Consider the following 19,021-nt stretch of genomic DNA (forward strand, 5'->3'; position numbering starts at 1 on the left):
AATGTGCTCCCCACAAAGTCTTCTGTTGAAGCTCTAACCCCTGAGGTCTATGAGAAGCAATCCTATCCCACCATGGGCACTGCTGCCCTTGGCATCCTCAAGGGCAACAAGGAGATCATGGGCTCCTCACAGAAATCGATCTAACTAAATACACACCGCACTAGCAAAAGACATGACCTACAAATCCATTGGTAGAGTGCCTCTGGGAAAAGCCAAGACTGGGACCCTAGTTCCAGAACTTTTAATGTTAACACACCAGGCTGAGTATTCTGAATACTCAGATTAACAACGGTGGTGGCCCATGTGCTACACGAGAAAGGTGACATGGATGAGAATCAGAACGAAGCCTGCTCCAAAGCCATCTGCTCCGGGTGTGCACAACAGTTCACAACAAAACCATGATGCCAGCTTAAGAGAAAGTCTGACCATAAGAATGTCACCGTCTTTCCAATCGCAGAGTTCCTATTCAAACACTGTGCCTACATAAGCCACTTCTGGAGATGCTAAGGGGACACACACGGGCTTCTGGCCTTGAGTCACTTGCAGGCCCCAACAGACACGCTCAGACATCTGACACATTCTGGGCAAACATCATACACCCATCTACAAGCATAACAGCTCTTAAAAAATAGAGAGAGTGGTGTTGACAAACTCCAAGGGAGCACATACATTTAAATAAGTCAACTGGCCAGGCAAAGTGGCCCACACCAGCAAAGCTGGCAGGAGGGAGGATCAACTGAGGTCAGGATCTTGAAGTTACGCGGTGCTCCAGCTTGAGTAGCAGAGCAAGACTGTCTCTAAATACAAAAATAAACATGTCAACTGTACCAAAGGGAGAAAGGAGGAAGAACCTTTTCAGGGTGATACGAAGGTACTCTACACTGGAGTGCTGGTCATACGGTTAGGTGTATATACTTGTCAAACAAGATACATTAGAGATACGTGGTTTCACAGCTTTTCCTTGGTTTACACACACACACACACACACACACACACACACACACACACACACACCTAGAGTCAGAAGTTCTGAGTTCAAACATCGATTTGACAACTTCTCTAAGTGGCCTTATACAAGCTGTGTAACACCTGTGGCCCATTACACTAACCCAAAACATAGTAGAAGTACAAAAATCATCAATTGAGAATTAAGAGACAATTTTTTAAACCTGTTTCTTAAAAGTCCAATTTTAATTTAAATTACCAAGCAACATACCTTGTACCAAAACAGGGATGCAATGAATGTGGTTCAGAAAGCAAGGCTACAAGGCTGACCCAATTCCAAGAAACTGCCTCTGGCTATGGGGAAAATAAGATGAGCCGACATCTGGGGGCCTAGAGTGTCACGGTGTGAGTGTTTCTAAAATGAAATCTGGAGTCCCAGTTGGCAGACTCTCAGTCCCCCAACAGAGAGAGGCACGTCTACAGCATGGCAACAAGAAGTGCTGGGGAGGGAGCAGGGGAGACGTGCGTGGCATGCAGGTGAGCTGCTGAGCATGCTCCTTCACACAACACAGACTGGGGAGATCCCAGGCACCCGGAACGGAGCAGCAGTCAACACAAATCAAATTTATCTCTCAAAAAATTTATAATCAAACGTGGCTAGACAGGAACACACACACACACACACACACACACACACACACACACTTCCTCCCAGTACTACAATGTCAGGCAGTGAGAAATGCTAATGAGTAACAGAAGCAGGTACCATTTTTACTAGGATGTTCAAGGAACATTCCGGGGTAAGGGGGCATTTGAAGGGGAACGTGAAATGTACAGAAAGATCAAGTCACAGATACTGGAAGGGAGAGAATTCTCAATAGAAGAATCATCGAGAACTTCTCAATAGAATATCAGCGAGAGCTAAACAGAGTATGCTTTGTGTAGTTAAAGTAGCAGGGAGACTGGAGTGGGTGAGGCAGAGAAAGACAGAGAGAGTGACAACAGAGTGATGGGGGGGTGGGGGGGGCACCAGGATATCAAGCGGCCAGCATGAGGACATATTTAGCATTCAAATTAAGAGGATGGACAGACACACCAAAATCAGAAAGAACACAGCACAGATTAAGTTACCCTTTTTTGTTTTTTAGACAGAGTCTTGCTCTGTTGCCAGGCTGGAGTGCAGTGGCACAATCCTGACTCACCGCAACTTCCGTTTTCTGATTTCAAGCAATTCCCCTGCCTCAGCCTCCAGAGTAGCTGGGACTACAGGTGTGCGCCACCATGCCCAGCTAATTTTTTTTTTTTTTTTTTTTTTTTTTGTATTTTTAGTAGAGATGGGATTTTACCATGTTGGCCAGGATGGTCTCGATCACTTGACCTCGTGATCCACCCGCCTCTGCCTCCCAAAGTACTGGAATTGCAGGTGTGAATTTACATTTTTAAAGGCTACTGCTGGCTGTTGCCTGAAGGAATACAAAGGCAGAAGCTGAGAGAGCACCCAGGGCTGCAATACAACCCAAGCTAGACAATATGACAATGTGGAACAGAAGCAGGGGTGCAAGGTCAGAATTGAAAGGGACTGTGAGTTTCACATAGGGTAGCTAAGGACTGGAGCAATGGCTCACACCTGTAATTCTAATACTTTGGGAGGCCAAGGCAGGAAGGAGGATTGCTTAAGCCCAGGAATTCAAGACAAGCCTGGGCAATACAGCCAGACCCCTCTCTCCACGAAAAAATACAAAAATATTTGCTGGACATGATGGCACATGCCTGTAGTCCCAGCAACTCAAATTACGTATGTGTGTGTGTGTGGGGGGGGGGGGGTGGAGCTAAAGGGGAAGAATCGCTTGAGCCTAGGTGGTCCAGGCTGCAATGAGCTGTGACTGCCTCCACTGCACTCCAGCCTAGGGAATAGAGCATGACCCTGTCTCTAAATAAAATAGGTTAGTTAAAGCTGAATGCAACATCAGATAAAAAGATGTAACAGATGACTCCAAAGGTTTGGCCACCACAACTAGTAAAAAGGAACTGCCACTTACTGAAAAAGGGAAAGAGCAGGGGTTGGCCAGAAGCAGATGACGGACCTTGCAGATACTTGGCTTTGGGACATCTTAAGTTCATGAGGCCTATCAAAAAACCACAGTCGGCCAGGCACAGTGGCTCACACCTGTAAGGAATTTGGGAGCATCAGCTAACCCCAGGAGTTCAAAATCACCCTGTGCAACACAGGGAGATGCCATCTCTCCAAACTATTTAAAAATTACCTGGGTGTGATGGCACCCACCTGTGGTCCAAGATACTCGGGGGATAAGGCAAAAGGACACATGAGCCTGAGAGCTGAGGCTGCAGTGAGCTGTGATCGAGTCAGTGCATTCAGGCCTGGGACACAGAAGGAGACTCTATCTCTAAAAAATAAAAATAAAAGTAGGTGAGCACAGTGGCTCATGTCTGTAATCCCAGCACTTTGGGAGGCCCAAGCAGGTTAATCACCTGAGGTTGGGAGTTCCAGACCAGCCTGACCAACATGGAGAAACCTTGTCTCTACTGAAAATACACAATTAGCCAGGCGTGGTGGCGCATGTCTGTAATCCCAGCTACTCTGGAGGCTGATGCAGGAAATCGCTTGAACCTGGGAGGTGGAGGGTGCAGTGAGCCAAGATCATGCCACTGCACTCTAGCCTGGTCAACAAGAGGGAAACTCCATCTCCAAAAAGAATGAATAAATAAAATAATCTTAAAAACCAAATGCAGCAGCCAAGCAGGCAGCTGGTGTTCAGGGGATGTTCAACCATGGTAAATGCTGCTGAATGAGCAGTTACATCCCAGAATAAAGGAAACGTGACTTAGGCAATCACTACTGACCTTGATAAGCGGCCCAACATGAGGGGTTCCAAGGTGAATGGCAAAGAAAGGCTGGTGGATATGAATAAGAATATAAATAGAAGGGCATGGAGAAAAACCCTTTAGACATTTGCTTTGGGGAGATTCTGCTATAAACTAAGAGAAGGACAGAGCAGGCAGGAGATACAAGAACCAGGGAGGCTTTATTATGGGAAAATTAAGAACATGTTTACAATGGTGGAAATGAACCAGGGAAAAAAAATAAAGAAAGGAGGGATCATTTCCAGTGTGATGCCATGGGGGAGGTATGATTAATTCTGTCCGCAAAGAAACTGGAGAGACCCTTATAGAAGGAACTTCAGCTTTAAAAAAGAAAAGGGGAAAAAAAAAATCCCAAACTGGGCATGATGATGCATGCCAGTAGTGCCAATGACTCAGAAGGTGAGATGGGAGGATTGCTTAAGTCCAGGGATTTGAGGTCAGCCTGGGCAACATAGCAGGACCCTGTTTCAAAGAAAAAAATCTAGACTACAACAAATTTCCATCCATTTGCCTTCCACAATTCTCTGAAGCTGAACTTCTATAAGAACTGACACAAGCTGGAAAACGCTGTAGCAAATAGGCCCAACTCAAGCACAGATTGCTCTCCCTTCTGTCTCCCCCCACACACACCACCTCCTCTGCCCTACTCCACTCCCAGGTGACACTACCTGAATGCTGCCTCCCTCCCACTTAAAGGAGTCCAGGATTTGATGAAAATGATGATGTAATCAGGGAAACAGAGTGCAGCTCACTGAGCTGACAAAGGACGTGGGCTGAGAGAACGAGAGGGGCAGTGGGTGTCAAGCACAAAGTGACCCGAAAGAGGAGCACATTAACCTCCTCAGGCACCTCCATTCTTAACGCTCCAGGAAATGCGTGCAAGCAGCCATGCCTACTAGGAAGCGTGGCGCCTCACTGTCACTTAAATTGGATTTCTGGTTCCAATCCGGCTTCAGCATGATCCATGCTTTCCCGTTAAGCTTCTCATCAAGGCTCAAAATTCCTCATCTGTAAAATGATGAGTTTGACCTCTATACCTCTAAAAAGACCCTTCCTGCTCTAGCAGTCCTTACTATTGCACACCACTCCTTTGGTGCCAGACCCATACAAGTGACTTGGCCACCAACACTGGCCATTGCAGCCATTTGTCACACTAGATTCTGACACCAAAGGTCCAGTCAAATATCTGCTGACCATGCCACCCCAAGCTCTTGCTCGGAAAACTCTCCCAACTTTCAAGGCCCCTTTGCAAGGTTCATCGACATACTTTTCCTGTATCCTAGGACTGGGCCTCTGGCATCACCTGCCTCCCTGCTAGCCTCCTGCACTACCCCATACACCTGTTTGGTTTTTAAGGTGTTTACCCTACAGTACTTTATCCTGCTTCACAGATGTTAAGTTGTGCCTATTTCTCTCATGTTAAAACATGCATCTCATAATTAAGAGGTCCCACATTCATAACTGGAAGCATTGTTTGGTTCTTGCTTACTGATCATAAAATAATGGTGCATCACTCAATGACCTCTTAGAGGAAATGAAATAAGGTATTAGGACTTGGCCAAAATAAGCAACCCGAGCTCAGTTTTTATACCCACAATGCCTCCCACATAGCAGAAACTCCAATACTGAGAATGAAAATCTGACAGAAATGCCCCACCCACATCACTAAGTAAAAAACCAGCTAAAACACAAAGAGCCCAAGCCTTCTCGACTTTTCACAACAAATGTAGCTTGCATCGTAAACAAAACACAAGTTGTTTTCAACTGTTAAGCCCTTCATTTCAGCCAGCTTTCTTTCATAAGGTTATGTCGTCCCATCAGGGGACACAGGAGAGGAAAAGAGAGGTCTGGAGGCCAGGAGTGTCAGAGAAAACTCCAGCTGCAGCTGGCCTCCCTGCAGCACAAGAGAAGCAGGCTAGCACACAGACATCAGCACTTCGGCAATGCAGAAGCAGAAGCCACTTTCTTCAGACGAAAATGATGATAATGATAATGATAAAGGAGGGACCATCTCTATAACAGCTAGACCTGAAAGTCTCCAGCACAAACACAAGGAACAGGTGTCGCCCTTCACAGACGGAAGGTTACTATATACCCCAGATGCTCATTTCAAATATAACCCATAAATAAACTTATATAAAATCAGACCATGTGACCTCACTTTTTTATTTTGACTCACAAATATGTTTTTATGACTTGTGTGAATATATTTTGTGAACAATGAAATCAGAGTTGGGCCCACATTTCATTCCATACACATCAAGAATCTTTGGAAATGACTGAAAGATGCTGAAAGGAGTTCAAAATTACATTTCCAGAAGCGGGGAAGGGGGACTGGGTAGCGGTGAGGGGGTGGAGTGGGGGGATTGGCTACAGAATGTCCTGTATCCGCACTTCCAATATTGGTCCTTCGCTACAAATTGGCAGCTATTGCCAGAACGTCCATGCACCGTCCCTCCAGTGAGAGGGCTGCCAGCCAGAGCAACAACGGCGTTAAAAACACAACACTCAACCATCCTTTTCTTGGGGTTGCGCTACTGTCCAATGAACACAGAGTGAGGGCAGTACTGCTAACGCCTAAACAACACACTCGCATCAACTGAAGCTCTGCTTTACGTTGGTGCAATTTTTGGAAAAAAACAATAACCCTTTAATTAATAACAGCAAATTATGAGTAAATTTAAGTTTTGCGATTAAAAAAAAAAAACCAACACTCTAAGTGAGGAATGGAAAAAATGGATGCATCTGTGTCTCTGACTGAAGAGAGGAGGATAACCAATTGGGAGGCTACGTTTTTTGATACAATCTATCAATTGAATTACAACCTATAAATAAAGGCCAGAAACATGTTCAATAAATACTTATCATGCCCTTCCAAGGTTCTCTTTCCCAATAAAAAATTCCACTTACCTCCTTCCAAAGAAACAGCTACTTAAAAAACGTCAAGTCTTCCTGTAAATTCTTATTTTTAGAATGCTATCTTTATGAAAAGATCCAAAATTCCATCTCCTTATCTATGTGGTGGCTAAAGGCGTGGGAGCTGTAATCCAGAAATTACGGGCACTCTGATCCAAAAAGCCTTCGTTTATATCCTGGCGCTTCCACTTAATAGTAGGGCAGGCGAACTGCTAATCCACTCTTAGTATATAGTTTCCTCATTTAAAAAATTGCTTGTTCTGAAGACTAAATGAGTAACAGCTAAAGTACTAAAACAATAACTGGAAAATAATGAGAACTCAAGGTAGGCTGGCCATCACAACTACTGCCTGGGGTAAGTCTAACGAAATCAATCCAGGGTCCCTTAAATCTCGTCAAGAGTGTATTGCTGGCCAAAGGACTTGATCTGAGATGACATTTATAGGAAGCAAATGAAATTCAAATACAGCTAATAGCTCCCCTCCCTGACTGTGTAATTATGTGTACTCACTATTTGTGTAGCATGTTATTATTTAAATGTCCGTAATTTCAGCCCCAGCAGGCCAAGGGCCCTCGAAGAGTGGCCAAGGTCTCAGCCTCTGCCAGTCCTTTCTAAAGCTTTTGTCAATTTATTACATCCATGAAAAGTGGCATTATCTACAACAGAAAGTAGACACACGCTCAGCAAATCTTACCACCTTGAGTGTAAGCCCAGCAATAACCAACAAGCTGTAATGATGGCATCAATTGCTACACAGACAACTCGTGAGGCTGTTCAAAACTCCCATTTCCTACCAACAGTAGGGCCAAAAAAAATTTCATTCCTTGTCACTATATAACTACAGAAACAAGACTGAGAGCAAACATGGATATTATGACATGAAAAACGAGTTGTCTCCACTATCTCTTGTCTGCTCGGGTTATTGCGAATCACAGACCTGCAGAACCAGGGTGGCTGAGCTCACCTGCTCAGCTACGAGCTGCAATGTTCACGCACCGTTTCCAAGCACTGGATACCGGCCCTCCTTCACACAAATGAAGGGCAAAGGGCTGCCTGTTCCTTATGCCAGCATGCCATTAATTTAGAAGTCACCTCTATTTTATTTACAAATTAGATAAAAATTCTGTAAAATCTGTTCTGCTGCAATCTTTAAATATTACAGTGAAAACGAATGATTTTTCACACGAAAGCTAATAATCCAACATTATTTTCTAATAATAAAAGATTCAGAAACAATGCTGTACAAAACAGGAAAAGGGAAACAAAACAAAACAAAACATCAGCTTTTCAGTATTCCTGCTGCAAAGCTCCAATGCAGTCTGCATGCATTCTGACTTGAAAGAAGTACTGGATTCAGTTTCCAGACTTCAGCTGCAATTCCAATTCTGCTACTGTGAATTCAATACCTGTGTGACCTCAAGAAAGTCACTACCACACCTAACAGTCATAAAGGCCCCATAGTCGGATGGGGCTTTCACCTTACAGTTGGAAGCGCTAGGGCTCTCGAAGGCATGTCACTGTCCCCAAGCTCAAAAGCATGAAAGAGGACACAGAGGCAGAAGATCCCACCACTCTCTGGGGTGAAGGGACACGTTCTTACCCTTGCCTGACCAGCAGCATCATATGCCACCTCCTAGCAATGGCTCTGGACTGGACAATCTTAAAACTACCACCAGACAAATTTCTGTGACAATTAAACCAGTGTCAACACTGACATTTGAAAAGGGCTCTTACAGGGTGGAAACTAAGCAAAAAAAAAAAAAAAAAAAAAACCATTGAGAAAAGCACAAAACTTTCATGATTTAAGAGCATTACAGGGCCGGACGTGGTGGCTCATGCCTGTAATCTCAGCACTTTGGGAGGCCGAGGCGGGTGAATCACAAGGTCAAGAGATCGAGACCATCCTGGTCAACATGGTGAAACCCCGTCTCTACTAAAAATACAAAGAAATAGCTGGGCATGGTGGCGAGTGCCTGTAATCCCAGCTACTCAGGAGACTGAGGGAGGAGAATTGCCTGAAGCCGGGAGGCGGAGGTTGCCGTGAGCCGAGATCACGCAATTGCACTCCAGCCTGGGTAACAAGAGCGAAACTCCGTCTGAGAAAAAAAAAAGCATTACATTCCATCATGTCCTGTGATACGCTTTGGCTCTGTCCCCACCTAAATCTCAACTTGAATTGTATCTCTCAGAATTCCCACATGGTTGTAATTGAATTGTGGGGGCCAGTCTTTCCCAAGCTATTCTTGTGATAGTGAATAAGTCTCAATAAAACTGATGGTTTTATCAGGGGTTTCCGCTTTTGCTTCTTTCTCATTTTCTCTTGCTGTCGCCATGTAAGAAGTAAGTGCCTTTCACCTCTCTCCGTGATTCTGAGACCTCCCAGCCATGTGGAACTGTAAGTCCAATTACATTTCTTTTTCTTCCCATTCTTGAGTATGTCTTCATCAGCAGCATGTAAAAAACTAATACACCCTGCCTCCACTCCCACTAACCTAGCCTCTGGTTTCATTTGACATTTAAATGTTTCTAAGAGATAGTACATGAGTGACAGCTAACTATAAAGTATGCATTCAAACTAAAGGGATTTACAGAAGAGCATGCATATACATACACACATATATACACAGACACACACACACACACGTACGTTCATATGTGTATGCACAAAACAGCTTGCAGTTACAACTACCCCTACTCCCACAACCTCACCAGTCCAAACGTCTTGGTTTCTCCCTACTGTTTCAGCTTACTCTGGATCACACTCCCAAACACCTAAAGAAGAGGAGCTCTTCCCATGATACGAATTCTAGTTTCCTGTTCTTCTCAGCAGCTCGCCAAAATAAGAAAGCACACTTTAACATAGCAGCTGCCTTCAAAATAATGATTTTTTTTAAGAGATAGTCTCGTCTGTTGCCCAAGCTGGAATACAGTGGTGTGAACATAGCTCAATGCAGCCTTGATCTCCCCTGGGTTCAAGAAATCCTCCTGCCTCAGCCTCGTGAGTAGCTGGGACTAGAGGCATCTGCCACCCTGCCAGGCTAATTTATTATTGTTATTATTATTATTATTATTAAATTTAGGAAAGACAGGGTCTCACTTTGTTGCCCAGGCTGGTCTTGAACTCGTGGGCTCCAGCAATCCTCCCTATTCGGCATTTTGAAGGGCTGGGATTGCAGGCATGAGCCACCACAGCAAGGAAAACAATGATTCTTAAAGCACACTCGAGTTATGTTTACTCAGACTGCTATAGAAATGAAACAAACAGATTTAAAAAAAAAAAACAAAAAAACATAACCTTGGACTGCTGCCTTCACAAAAACCCACAAAACGCAAACCAGAAACAGGCATATTCACAGCAATTTCACAACCAAAACAGAAGCCTCCCTGTCTCCTATTCTTTTTAAAGACTTAAAGTCTTTATCTGAATGAAAAGCAAACTAGTATGACGAAAACTAACCGTCCCTTATGAAGGTGGTGCCAGAGTAAATAGAAAGCCTTCAATGATCCCAATGGGGGCGTCTCTGCCAACTTAGATTTTCTCCTAAGTATCGTCAAGCCCTTGACTATGCCGAAGCTACACCTACATTTGGCCAACTGGCTAACAGCACTGGTCGCTTCTGGAATGCAAACGTTAGCTTTTGTTCGTTCACTCAAATTTCACCTTTATTAAATCAAGGACATCTGGCTAACTTCTTGTTCTAAAAGCCGATATGTTTGCCCCTTAAGAAAAGATGGGTGTTTTTGTTTCCACTGTTGGCAGTTCCAAGAAACACTAAAGCATTATACCACTCCTGAACAGCACCGTTCAGCATCAAAACCACACAATCTCACAGCAGAGCAGCCACTGCTCCACTCTAGATGCCAGGATTAAGTGATGTTCTCCTTTGTACCCAATCCCCCACATCTAAGCAAGAAACTACGGTCAACAGGAATCAATGACAATCAACACATCAAACGTTCTCCAACTTGACACAAGGTTTTTAGTTTACTATATTATCAAGCAACAAATGGCTAGGGTCCCTATGTGCTGGAGACCCACATGAAAAGGCAGAATGCCTTATAAGAAAGTAGCTATGAAGGTCTAAATTGAATGCTATGGCCATAGATTCCACAACTTATTTTGTTTTCTGCAAATGTTAAGACTCAAAATGGGCCTTTCTCATACATGTTGGCTGAGATTTGTTGAGGGACGCACACATGACTGAGCCACTATGGCCTTAATGGTTGACCTCCAAAGCCAAGTCACCCATAAGAAAGAAAACCCAGGAGGGTGGACAGAGACTCTTGTTTCAAGTCACGCAATAGCAGAAGGAGACTCAGGAAACTCTGCCATGGCCCCATAAAAGGAAAGCAGCAACAGGTACCGCCTGTGAGCACTAGTTTCAACAGGAGGCTGCCAGATAACTCACCTTACAACTAAGGTGGTGGGAAACAAATTGGAAGCCATGGTGAATCTCTCCTTTTGCACCCTGACACCCCATATATGCTGACTCTACTAAGACCACAGCCACAGCTCTCAGAAAAGAACAGAACCTTGCCCCAAGGAAGCATAAACCAAAACATGGTCAATTCATGCACTTTAACTGTAATCCCAGTAAGTGCACAAAGACATTACAGAATGTCACTTCATTCCCATGGTATATAATAGTAAACCACAAGCACGTTTGTCCTCAGATGCTTTTCGTTAGATGACCTCATCTGTACCCAGGAACCCTGTTCAAAACAGACATGAGAACAAACTCAGATTGGAACGAGTTTCTTTCCAGGCATCAAGGAGCCAAGTGGTAACCATCCAGGAAACAGCACGCTTCTGAAGGCATGGGAATTCTAAGTCACAGCATACTTGTCCCCACTACAGCAACCTGCCCAGCCTGATCAACAAAAAAGGAAGCAGGGATGAGAAGCCTGTTGGGTCAGAGAGCAGGAAAGTCAGTCCACAGAAAGATTTAGGCTACTTCCTATACAACCCGGGTACAGGAACTAAAGACTCCACATTTCAGCAAGATCATCAGAGTTCTACTCAGGCACCTGTGTGGAAAGACATATACATACAGAAACACCAGCAAGACAGAACCTACGGAATAGACTAAGGCATTTTTGTCCACTGTATAATGCAGTACATAAAAGAACATAAAACTAAGCCTATAAACCCAACAGGATGTCCGGAGTGCAGATTCACCTGGCCTCAGACTGCCCTTAAGTGCCTAGAATAGGAAACACAAGCTGCCAGGACACATCCAATTCAGAAACAAGGTCATGCCCAGAGATATCGTACGTTCCGACAAGATATTCCAACGGGAGTCAACTCACCATTCACAGTTTTCAGGCTCCCAGCAATGCCTTCCCCATGCTGCCTCTTCTGGGCATTCTTGAACTCCTTCAGAGACAAATAAAGGACTTTACGTACCACCCGTTCTTCTGACCACGGAATCCCATCACTGTCATCCTGCGGAAACGTAAGAGAGGAGTTACTGAATAGAAAAGCAAGCCAATATTCAGAGTCAAAATAAACCTTCCATTAGAGGAATTTCCAAACAAGTACTGTGTGACCAAGACCCAGTTTTGGAGGTAAGAATTACACCCATAAGGTCAAGGGACAATGGTCTTTCTGGACAGACCTCGAACAAGTGAACCCACAGGATGTTAAAAAGAATGAAAGCAGGCCAGGCGCAGTGGCTCACACCTGTAATCCCAGCACTCTGGAAGGCCAAGTTCAGTGGATCACCAGAGGTCACGGGTTCAAGACAACCCCCGGCCAACATGGAGAAACTCACCTCTTTCGGAAAAAAAAAGCCATACACTTTCTCACATCCAAATCCCTTCACCAATTAGTAAACAGTAGTTTTATATCCCTGACAAACTTCAGAAAAAGGTGTTGTCATATCCACAACAAGAAGGAAAATGAATCATTTTACTGGAGAGTTTTAAACAAACAGTGAGCAATACCACAATGTACACTGCAATACAAATACATACAAAACTCTTAAAAATGTTGCTGTCCCCCTTGGGAGTTGCAAGGATACAGCAGATATAGGTGCTGTGCATTCAAGGAATTTACAGTCCAGTCAGAAGACATGGAATCGGATCTGCATTGGACACTTAAGTAAAACAATTACAAATAAAAGGAGAGAACACTGCAGAAGACGACAATCGATCTTGGGGGCTTACAACTGGCGTGAATGTTTTTAATGTACACATTAATGATGGTTCTTGAAGGTCTCATTTAAAAGTAGTAAACTTCTGTCTGTTGCTCCAGATTGAATGCAGAGATGACAAAAACCAAATAGCCACCCCAGAGACTATTCCAGCAATTCCAGTCATAAAGACATAAAGAAAGATTCAAATTTCAAAAGCACTACACAGGGGAGAAAAAAATTATACAGAGACTTGAGAGAGCAGGAGGTAGAAAGGCAGATGTGACTGACAACAGTAACTAAAGCAAGGTAAATGAGAAGAAATACATGTTTAAAGAACCAGCAGATTTAGTCATGATAGTTTTCACTATTAGATGATGATTCACATGGCTAAAGACACTCAGAGGTTCAATTCTGTAGCTATACGCACACTGTTAATCTAAGAAGGACTTACATTCAAACACCTATATCAAAGACTTAAACGTTTTATAATAGTTCATTTTAGAAATGTAAGCATTTGAGCACAGATATTTTAAGCTCTAAAAGAATAAAAAATGACTGGGCGTGTTGGCTTATACCTATAATCCCCCTACTTTGGGAGGCAGAGGTGGGTAGATCACAAGATCAAGAGATCGAGACCATTCTGGCCAACAAGGTGAAACCCCGTCTCCACTAAAAATACAAAAACACCAAGCTGGGCGTGGTGGCACACGCCTCTAGTCCTAGCTACTTGGGAGGCTGAGGCAGGAAAATTGCTTGAACCCAGGAGACAGAGGTTGCAGTGACTGAGATCATACCACTGCACTCCATCCTGGCAACAGAGCAAGACTCAAAAATAAAAAATAAAAAAAAAGAGAGACAGAGAGGAAAGAAAGAAAGAAAAATATTAATATCCCAGGTAAAAAAATCACCATGTTGGATATTCAGATTCCCTTTTTTCAAAGAGAATGCCAAATATCTCGTGGGCAGTCTGGTGCTGTTCTCCTTGTTCATACAAAAGAATAGGTTTTTACTCCCTAACATTGAAGGATCATGGAAAACTTCCAGGAAACTCAATGAGAAGGCTAGATGATCTGATATCTCCTCCAGAACTTATATTCCTGTACCCTGCATACAAACTTTTTTAGAAATCCAGCCACAGAGACTCTAAGCCCTAAATAACATAAGCTGCGCTTTTGTTAAGCTTCAAGGATTTCCTAGAATGAGAGTAATTCTCCATCTCCTACCACAAGGGGAAGAAAGGCCTGAGGAAGGAAGCTAGGATTTCCACCTTCTCCTTAACATCCTTCATTCCCAGGGGCCTGCCAGGCTGAGATTTCTGATTGCTGGGCAGTGCCTCTAGAAGAAGGAGGTACATCCTGTCTTCCTCCCAACTCTCCTGAGACAACCAAGACATTCACAGACCGGGGTAGGGGTCAGGGTTCAGACATGAAGGCTAAGAGAAGTCCGCAAACCTTGCTTCAACCTCACAAGAGAAACACAATTTCTAACCTGCTCCTGGGTGTAGGTCACTGGAGACTTTCCCAATCAAATGATTAAAACCTGGAAAAAATGCAGCACTCTGACCAGACTCCATTTGAGGAACCCAAATAAGCAACCTGAGTAAAACGCAGCTGACTTGACACAACACATGAAAAGCATGACATAGCTGAGTTAATCTTTACAGCAACTCCCTTGGGTTTGCAAGAAAGCTCTCCTAATACATTAACTGCAACTGAATGTTGGTGTTAACCGCAGGAGGAGTTAATTCCTATTAGGCTGAAGTCTACCTCTTCAGCAGCCTCCGTCCATCCACAAAGGCTGCCAGGCAGAATTCTCTTCATCACCACCAGGTTGCTATTCTCACTGTTCAAATCTCCACAACGAACAATGACAACTATTATTTCCTACAGGTACACAGTTTATAAATTATAAGGCCCCAACCAAAATAGCTTTCAATGTAAAACTTCCATCACGATTTACCGCATCCTGAGCAGGCTGGTGCCTTCACCCCAACTTCAGGCTCCGTTGAGAGAATCATGCCCCTACAACTGATGTCTAATGAAAACATAAACCATGTGAGGGGAAAACTGCGGCAAAGGAAGTGCATTTAATGTCCAGTTACTGACACAAGCAGCTTCATTACACCTATAAAGTACTTTAAATACAGCAGAAGCACGCCCATGACAAAGATTATGGGGTTTCATATGCTAGACATTAAAATTTAAACTTAAAAACACACAACACACAAGTGTTCTTTCGTCATCTAGAGTGCTGGTTGAGACTTGTCACCTGCTTCCTTAATGCTGATGCAAGACACAAATATAGTAGACAAGTTGACTCTGTGCTGTTCACAAAATTATTACTAGTAGGTAATAATTCCAAATAGTCCCAATTAAGTTGCCTTTCCCAACTGTAGAGTCATGGTGAATCATCCTAAACTTATACTCCTCTAGCAGAATGCCAGATGCAGACAGCAAAGGTATGCCTGCACTCAACCTATCCAAGACAGGGCAGAGGAGTGCCAGAAGGAATGTCCTTCCAGTTTAATGCAAACTCTGCTGTAGCCATGACATTTGTTAGGATCAACCAGTACTAAATGCTCTGAAAAACAGCCCACATAGAACTCTATCATCAGAGGTCAAGTAAACTCAAAATACACACGCCAAATACAGAGCTTCCTTTCAATTTCCTTTCTCAATAGCTATCTTAATTAGCCATTTAACTATGGGGCAAGGAAACTCTTGTTCCACTGTATCCCAGCTCCTAAAACATGCCTGATACATAAGAGCTGAATAAATAGTTCTGGAATCAATTAGAAACTCAGTGGAGCTCAGTCTCACTATTCCCACTGACATTTATTTACTCCGACTGGCCCTGCCTGTGTCTAATCTCAGGCAACACCCAGGGTCGGAAGTCACACTGCTATCCTCATAAAATACTCCCGACAGTGAATAATCCCAAAGGGCTCAGCCACACATCTGAGTCTGAGCAGAGGCTGGGGTCCTGATAGAGACATCCTTTCTCCTCAGTGCTGCCACCACTCCTTCCTCAGCCACTACGCAGTGTTTCCTGCAAGAAAAAGTGCCAGTCCAGACATCCACATGGCCTTACATAGCTAACAACTCTGTCACACTCCCTTCTGCTAAATATTGACCAATTATTCCAGCTATTCTTCCTCTACCCCACCTATGACATCTGTTCAGGCTCTTTCTATGTTTCCCAGGAATCTCTCATGCCGCTCTTCACTCACCCTCTATATCCAATAATTCATTCTCAATCACACGTTCAAGTCAACTAATATCTCATTTACACCTCACAGTCTGAAAATCTAAATCATCCACTTGCCCTGTGTAAACCACTGAAAGCCCCTTGGCTCCACGGAGGTAGAATCAGTCAGGTTTTGACAGTGCAGCGCAAAAAACAGAGAACTCTTGGCCTGCTCTGGAATGGCCCAGAAAACCAAGCAGCCCATCCACTCTGGTTAGGGTCAGCTTAATACAGAAGACCCGGGAATAAGACCTTTAAAGGAAAAGCTATGGCTCCTTTTAAACTGAATGATTATTGCCACTTATTTGAAAACAACTGGAGAATTCCTTATCAAAAAGAACAATTGGTCAGGAATCAAACTTATAAATGTCTTAACATTTTTTACTAAAATTAGTAAAAAAGGACTATGCCAAGTGGTTATGGTACAGGTGGTCTGTGGGCCACAACATGGTGTTGCAAGGATATGGGGATTTGTTTAATCTCTAACCTGGACTGTGAGCCATTCTACTTTAAGGCAAAAAGGAATACAAGACGACCCCTCGTTGTCCTGAGTTCTATAATTGACACATAAAATACCAGTGCCCAGAAAGTAAGAACATGACAGCATCACATGCCTTTCAGAGAGCACCACGTATAACAACTCTCCACAGCTGACAGTCCAGGCTAGAGATTCAACATATGCTTCCACAACCTTGCAAATCCAGGTGGTGGTCCACCGACCACCCCAACTTTAACCACTCAACATCCTGTTACAAATGCAGACTCCTGGGTCCCATCCAGATCTGAGTGCTCAGACTCTGCATTTTAACTGGATGCCCAGGTGATGCCTATAAACAGTCAAGTTTCAGAAGCTCTGCTCTGCACAATGGGACCCCATCCTGTGCCTATATTCCATCAGAAAGAAAGGATGAAACACCCAAGATGAATGCTTCAAACGTCCATCTCCTGTGGCCAGTATTACTGTCAGAATTTACGTCTATAAATATACCCTGAGAAATCTTTGACTCTTCTTCAGTGATCAAAGAGCACAGGGGAAAACAAAAGGACATGGCACAATGTACTGCTAGTTCCTTTTATCATTCCTTATGTGACACAGTCGCTCAAACCCTCTTCTTTTGGCTACTCAACTGGGAATGACTTCTCTTTAAAACCCAACAACCAGAATTAAATATACATTCGAACATGTGAATAATCCTCCTCCAGAACAGAACCAACACATACAAGAAGATCAATTCTCTTTCCATGCACTGTCTCATTACACAGCAGGCTCTCATGAGCTTGCAGTTAACTCTACCCATGAGCTTGCAGTTATCTCTACCCATGGTGACTGTTTCTTTGTTTGGGGGGGATAGGGAGGAAGTAAAAGTATTGCATCACCGTGAAACAAGAACCAAATGAAGAACCTAATCTAACCAAAATCACAGCTCCCAGTGATACAATGTTATTTTCCTGTGATGTTCTCCTCTATTCACGTTAAAGACCAAAAAAAACAAGCATCAAAAGTACAAATTCGTGCAGGCCAGTGACAGAAAGCTACCTGTGAGTAATATAACCAAGTTGTATTCAGACCAGGTTAAAGAACTGCTTTACTACAAGACAGAAAGGTATATATGATCCACACTTTTAAAAATTACATTCTTTTGGTATACTATGTAACTACACCAAGAGTTCATATAATTTGTGTCACGGTTGGCTGGATCACCCACCAAATAAAAGCCTTTACAGGCTGCTGTTCTCCAGTGACAGCCAACTCTTCAATAACATGGGCCCTCAAAATCTCTGAAGATGATTCGAGTATATTAGTGCAAGAAAACAGGGACATCTAGGTCAGTCAAGCTTACAGAACCAGGTGCTACACAGAGAATGAGACTGAGTCACCTGGAAAGACCTGAAAACTTCATCATGATCCTGTTAACAGCAAACCTCTCCCAGGGACCACTGTCTGCTGGGCATTGTGCTCAACCCCACCCACATTTAATAAAACGATCTTTCTGCTCAGCTTTCCCTTAGTGTAAGGTCCACACCACTGGTTTCTCCCTTTAGGTTCAAAGGTATGAGCGAAAAAGAAGTAATCCTGAAACTTTTAGTTATTTCGTAGAGATGAATTCCAATGTCTTGACCCGAATGTGGCATCGGTAGCCAATCCATGGCAGATGCCAGATCAGGAAGTAACATTTCGAAACTCAGGAGTGTTTGTAACCAGAAATGTTAAATATGTAACACACTGACTCCAAAGGAGAAGCAGCAAAATTAAAATTACTGAATTTGTAGAGGCTTAATATAAACAATACATTAAAAAAATACAATTAGTACTCCCACTGGAGGTAGCAGTGGGAGTAGGGGGAGGAATTTTCTATTACTGTCCAAAATTGACAAGCCATTGTTAGGCAATTTGCTCATACCTTGGTTTTTATTATGGCTTCAAATTCAGGCCATCTTGATTTGGGAGAAGGAAACAAGGATGAAAAAGCATGGGTTAAAGGAAGGCACATTTCTGATCAATTAAAAATCAATTTTCTCAAAAAAAAAATCAATTTTCTGACAATTGCATCTATTTAAAAATGAAAGGTAATTTCCTATCACTTGCAGGCAAACTACTAAAGAGACTCATGCATCATAGGTAGAGTGGTCAAGTCATTTGTCATCCAAATCAAGGGCACTGGTGACTGACAGAGAGACAACCTCGTGGAAACTGGGTCATGGGTCAACTGACTCTGCCAGGCAGGCCCCTTTCCAGGTTATCTAAAAGCTTACAATGACACAAAGACCTCTTTTTAAACCATATCACCAATCAGAAATAAAGCGAATACAATCTATACAGTAAACCAAATAAATATAACACAGACATAGCAGGACTGGAAGTGTGACACACATCTGTTTTAAACTTGAAATT

General features: G+C 43.3%; 1 protein-coding gene and 1 non-coding gene across 14 annotated transcripts in view; one reads left to right on the plus strand and one right to left on the minus strand.

The window, feature by feature from the left end:
* JARID2 (jumonji and AT-rich interaction domain containing 2) overlaps positions 1 to 19,021 on the minus strand; it is a 282,534-nt gene that overhangs the window by 141,137 nt on the left and 122,376 nt on the right. For 12 of the 13 annotated variants that reach the window (XM_078368303.1, XM_078368295.1, XM_078368297.1 and 9 more), the window contains one exon: positions 12,056 to 12,191. The exons of the other annotated variant lie outside the window; for it this stretch is intronic. Coding sequence is in view for 6 of the 12 variants with exons in the window: in XM_078368295.1 (XP_078224421.1) it covers positions 12,056 to 12,191 (136 nt within the window). In the remaining 6 variants the exon portion in view is untranslated. The remainder of the gene's footprint in view (positions 1 to 12,055; positions 12,192 to 19,021) is intronic. 13 annotated transcript variants of the gene reach the window in all.
* On the plus strand, positions 6,340 to 6,465 carry LOC118153378 (U4atac minor spliceosomal RNA). Its single transcript, XR_004742617.1, has one exon. It is a non-coding gene; the product is annotated as a U4atac minor spliceosomal RNA (small nuclear RNA).

Source organism: Callithrix jacchus, chromosome 4, assembly GCF_049354715.1.
Source record: "Callithrix jacchus isolate 240 chromosome 4, calJac240_pri, whole genome shotgun sequence".
NCBI classification, from domain to species: domain Eukaryota; kingdom Metazoa; phylum Chordata; class Mammalia; order Primates; family Cebidae; genus Callithrix; species Callithrix jacchus.